This window comes from Dermacentor albipictus, chromosome 2 (genome assembly GCF_038994185.2).
Source record: "Dermacentor albipictus isolate Rhodes 1998 colony chromosome 2, USDA_Dalb.pri_finalv2, whole genome shotgun sequence".
Taxonomy (NCBI): domain Eukaryota; kingdom Metazoa; phylum Arthropoda; class Arachnida; order Ixodida; family Ixodidae; genus Dermacentor; species Dermacentor albipictus.
The window spans coordinates 125,049,327-125,054,588 of NC_091822.1; the positions used below are offsets into that span (position 1 = coordinate 125,049,327).

General features: G+C 53.5%; 1 protein-coding gene across 1 annotated transcript; it reads right to left on the reverse strand.

The window, feature by feature from the left end:
* Nucleotides 1-3,742: 3,742 nt before the first annotated feature.
* Nucleotides 3,743-4,998, reverse strand: LOC135910726 (venom allergen 5-like). The gene has a single exon (XM_065442767.2). The coding sequence runs from the start codon at nucleotides 4,989-4,991 to the stop codon at nucleotides 4,026-4,028; it is 966 nt and encodes a 321-aa protein (XP_065298839.1). The 5' UTR covers nucleotides 4,992-4,998; the 3' UTR covers nucleotides 3,743-4,025.
* Nucleotides 4,999-5,262: the final 264 nt, after the last annotated feature.

The following is a 5,262-nucleotide window of genomic DNA, read 5'->3' on the forward strand; positions in this document are numbered from 1 at the left end:
CCAAGTATTCCGAGGCTACTTCCGGTGACGGCGTGCACGAGAAGCAAGCCACATAATCGTCTTCAACAGCTTTTCCTGTGCTGCTCTTCCTGAGAAATTGTGGCTATAATCTTCGGCGCTAGCATCCACCTTATAATCGAGGGCCATTGAGATCAGACACTTAGAAATCATTAGCCCATAGAAGATGGACGTCGGCCGCAATCGTAAATAGTAAGTCTTTTCGACTATCATACGGGAGCCTTATTCACAATCAATCAATCGACCAATCAATCAATCAATCAATCAATCAATCAATCAATCAATCAATCAATCAATCAATCAATCAATCAATCAATCAATCAATCAATCAATCAATCAATCAATCAATCAATCAATCTTTCTGATTGTTAGCAAGGCTCCTATATGGGAGCAGAAAGTCTTAGTGTTATGTAACTTTGTGATCGGCGTCCATTTTTTCTGTGAATATAATTAATCCGCACCTGACGAGTTTTCTTCCCACCCTCGACATCATTAGTGCAGATATGCTTGCTTTATGCGTTCTACACCGAAGCTGTTAGTCCTTAGTTGGTCGTCATTCTCTGTTCCGTACTCACCGAAAAACAGACGACAGCTGAAAGGCTTTGTGCTTGAGTTCCCGCGTAAAAGAATGATGTTTTCCACGATCGAATACCCAATAGGGCACTACGCAATCTCGATTACGGATCGATCGAGAAACTAACAAAATACATTAACGAGTGCTGGGCGCACGGCAAGCTACCCCGACAATGGAAAGAAGCAAATATCACACTGATACCGAAACCCGGCAAGAAATTACAGCTGGAAAACCTGCGCCCCATCTCCCTCGCGTCCTGCGTGGGCAAGTTAATGGAGCACGCGTTTCTCAATAGACTCACGGATTACCTCGAGGACAACGACTTATTTCCACACACCATGATTGGGTTCAGAAGACATCTCTCCACGCAAGACGCCCTTCTGCAACTAAAACACCAAATCATAGACAATCCGGGGCGTTCGACGAGAGCCATCCTCGGGCTGGACCTGAAGAGGGCCTTCGATAACGTTCGCCACGATGCCATATTGCGACAAATAGACAATCTAAATCTCGGCCTGCGCACGTACAACTACGTCCAAGACTTCCTCACTGGAAGAACCGCTCGCATGCGAGTGGGGCAACTACAGTCAGAGCAAATCAACATCGGCAGCTCGGGCACCCCGCAAGGCTCGGTGATCTCGCCAATGCTCTTCAACCTCGTCCTGCTGGGGTTGCCCGACCGACTGTTTCAAATCGAAGGACTGCATCACACGCTATACGCGGATGATATTACGATCTGGACGACAACGGGCAGCGACGGAGCGATCGAGCAACGTTTACAACAGGCCATCCAATGCGTAGAAAACTACCTCGTGGGCACGGGACTCGCCTGCTCGGCCGAAAAATCCGAACTGCTGCTGTATAGACCAGTCAGAAATGGGCGCCCACCTAAATGCTACACCCCCCTGGAAAAGCAAAAGATCCAATTAACGGCATCAAATGGCCTACCCATCCCGATAGTAGAGAAAATCCGGGTACTAGGAATGATGATAGAGCATAAGGGTGGCAATGGCGAAGCACTTCGCAAGATAACGGCAAAGGCCACCAGCACGATGCAGCTCATTCGACGCATCACCAACAAACACGCGGGCATGCGCGAAGGCAGCGTCATCCGACTCATCCAAGCCTTCGTCATTTCCCAGATAAGGTACACGGCAGCGTTTCACAACTGGACGGTTGCGGAAAAAAACAAGCTCAACGCGCTCATACGCAAGGCGTACAAATGTGCGTTGGGACTTGCGCCCGTAGTCAGCACCACCAAGCTCTTAGAACTAGGCCTACACAATACGCTCGAAGAACTCGTGGAGGCGCAACAAGTGTCCCAACTTGAACGCCTATCCAAGACCCGCCCGGGCAGACACGTGCTTGAAAATCTCGGCATCACATACCACTCGCAACACGGCGTCAAAGTAGACATTCCAAGACCCATACGCGAGAAACTATACGTACCCCCATTGCCTCGCAACATGCACCCCCAACACCACACGGGGAGGCGTAAAGCCAGGGCACAACAAATGAACAAAACTTACTCTAACGACAAGGATGCGGTCTTCACCGACGCAGCCCGCTATCGAAACAGGAAGAGTTTCGTGGCAGCAGTTACTAGCCACCGAGGCAACCACCTCACGAGCGTCACCGTGAACACGGCACATGCCGAAGCGGCAGAGGAAGTGGCCATAGCACTGGCCCTCACACAAACCAAAGCTACATACGTGATCTGTGACTCGCAAACGGCAATTCGCAATTTTGCAAATGGGCGCATCTCGCAAGAGGCGTATCAAATACTCCAGCGACATCCCATACACCAGGGAGAGGCCGACGTTGATAACCGAAGGCATTTGCTGTGGATCCCGGCACACACTGGAATGAGCACCCCCAACGAAGCGGCTCACGGCGTTGCTCGAGGCCTGACTCACCGAGCAGCATCGGAGGAAGAGCCCCCGCGGGGTACTGCAAACGTCTGGGCATGGGAGGATCGTATGACCACTTTTCACGACATCACGGCACACTACCAATTACAAAGACGCATATACCCATTCCCTCACGCTATGTTAGACAGGACGCAAGCAGTACACTTCAGACAATTACAAACAGACTCTTACAGAAACCCCAGACTCATGCACGCCATGTATCCAGACATGTACACTACAAACAGATGCACATCGTGTGGCGAGGTTGCCACACTAAATCACATGCTATGGGAGTGTCGGGACCTAACAAACAAGTCGGGCAGTGCCGACCCCTCCGTCTCTTCCACCGCCAGCCTCCAGTCACGCTGGATGACCGCACTGCTCAGCTCTGACCTGACAGCACAACTCTGGGCCGTCCAGCGAGTCGAGGAAGCCGCTTCGAGACAAGGTCTCGGAACCGAGTCCGCGGCGGGTGCCCAGACCCACTAAAAGACGCCGGACTTAAATCTTGCTGATTTGAAATTAAAGTTTACGCTCTCTCTCCACTCTTGCCACTCTTGCCGCGGGAGGATTTCTTTTTCTTTTTTTTTGAGCCAGAAGAGAGGTAAGAAAGCCAGAAGAGAGGTAAGAAAGACGGATGGCGACGCCACCGTCATGATCGATCCTGCACCCGCAAGCCTTGACGTCATTTTGACGGCGTTTGCTGCAGCCTAGTTAATTTCCTATCGGGGGCATCTTAACACAGTTACGGTTATCTTACCCAGCGAGAAACCGAACAAACCAACGCGCCAAAGTCGGGGAAAGAAGGCATCAAAAACTCCGTTCTATTGAAGGAATTACGCGTTTGAAGTCACACATATATTTGTAGCAGTGAGTATATATAGGTTCGATTTGTTAGTTCACTGCGTAGTTCCCTAGAGAGCAGAGCTGGCTAACGGTACATCTGTAGAGGTAGTACAGGCGGGGCTACAGATGCAAGCCCATTCTCCAGCCAAACACGACAGTGCAGTATGCACGGCCGTGTTTGCGAATGGATTCTCTGGGAGCGTACACATAGTGCCAGTTTTAGCGCTGCGCTTGTGAAAAAGCCCCCACTCGTCGTACAAAAAGCCTGTACAAAAGAGTTGGCGGAGCGTAGTAACAAAAGCACGCAGACTTTTTCCCCTTCACGATGGTTTACTTATAATTACAGAATTATTAACGGGAAAGCTCGCCGCGAAATGAAGAAAAAAACTTCGAATATGACAAAGCGTATGTATGCAATGTGCGTATGATATTAAAGAATACGAAGAAAAAATGAACCACGGTGTCGCCGGAACATCCGAAGAATCTGTGCGCAGTTTAATACAGCGCACACGCGCCCAAGTATTCTGCGTAGCGCCAGCCAGCTACTCGAAGCGGTGCTCTTTCTTCCAGCCGCACCTGCGGAGGCACGTCGCGAGAATAGCACTACAGTTTAGAAGAAATGGTAAAATATAGAAAAAGGTTCGCCGCCGTGTGCCATCGCATTGGGTGGTCTGCCGTCAGGTGGCACCGTGGCGCCACCTGTGGACGGCCGCTAAGGCTGCGGCGAGCGCAGGAGCGACCGCTACGGCGACCGCCGCGGGAGCAGAGTCACGTGCTTGAGGAGGAGGCACATTCCTTCCTTCGTGAGGAGGAGGCACATTCCTTCCTCCGTGAGGAGCCACCATTAAGATCGGCGGCGAGGCCGCCGTGTCCGGACGCTTGTCCGCGCCCGGCTTGTCCCCCTGCATCACGCAGAGTCCCGCGGACGGGTCGCACACCGTGTCCTCGGCACAGCGCGAGCACGGTGCGCCGGCCTGGTAGAGCGGCTTGCCGACCTCGCCGCCCGCGGGTCCGTAGTTGCAGACGTAGATGAACACCTTGCTCTTGGGCGCCAGAGCCGGCACCTCGCTCCGCGTGTAGCTGCACCCGACGGCGTAAGTGCGCGCCCAGACCAGCTGGCTGAAGGCGTCGGTGCCTCTCAATCTCTGGTGGCTGCCAACTCGGTCTGTCGGGTAGTCGGTGAACTGGTGGAACCACTCCCGCACCACGTGCTCCCACCTAACGGGCTGCACCGCGTTCTCGCTGCGCTGAGCCAGCAGGTTCTGGCCCACCAGGGGGAAGTCGGCCGTCCACCGCTGCTCGTAGTAGTCGGTGAACGATAACCCCGAGCTCCCGACGCAGCGGCGTCCACGGGCATCGGCCACTTCGGCCAGGTCGTCGTCCCAGCGCAGCTGGAGCATGTCGGCGGCCGGCGGGAAGTCGGCCAGCTGGCCCAGCGCGACATGGCTGCGGTAGTGGTTGTGTATCCACAGGATGGTCACGTTCGAAACAAACGTCTCGCTGAAGTACGTGGTGCAATTCTGGTACGGTTCCATGCACATGGTGTGCGTAGCGTTGTACGGGGGCTTGCAGTCCTTCGTAGCCAGGACGACGACGAGCGGCGAGAACCAGAGCCAGACAAGTGCCGGCGTAGCGCGTTCCATCTTCGCTCTAGCATAGCGCGTGGCGCTGGCTTGTGCAGGCGCGAGAATGCGTAGCGCGAGCCCGCTGATGAATGATGGTGATGATGCCGGCAGCGTTGCCACGGAGTAGGGGTTTTAGATGCCAAAGCCAACGTCTGATTATGAGGCGCGCTGTAGAGGGAAGGGGTGGTGGCAACGAGTATATATTGACCACTTGTGGTTCTGTAACTTGCACCCAATGCTAAGCGCACTTAATCCACACAGGCGCACAGGCCAAGTGGTGATTTCACCA

What these genes read in the sequence shown, in the direction of transcription:
- LOC135910726 (XM_065442767.2), bottom strand. Translation starts at nt 4,991, where the DNA reads ATGGAACGCGCTACGCCGGCACTTGTCTGGCTCTGGTTCTCGCCGCTC.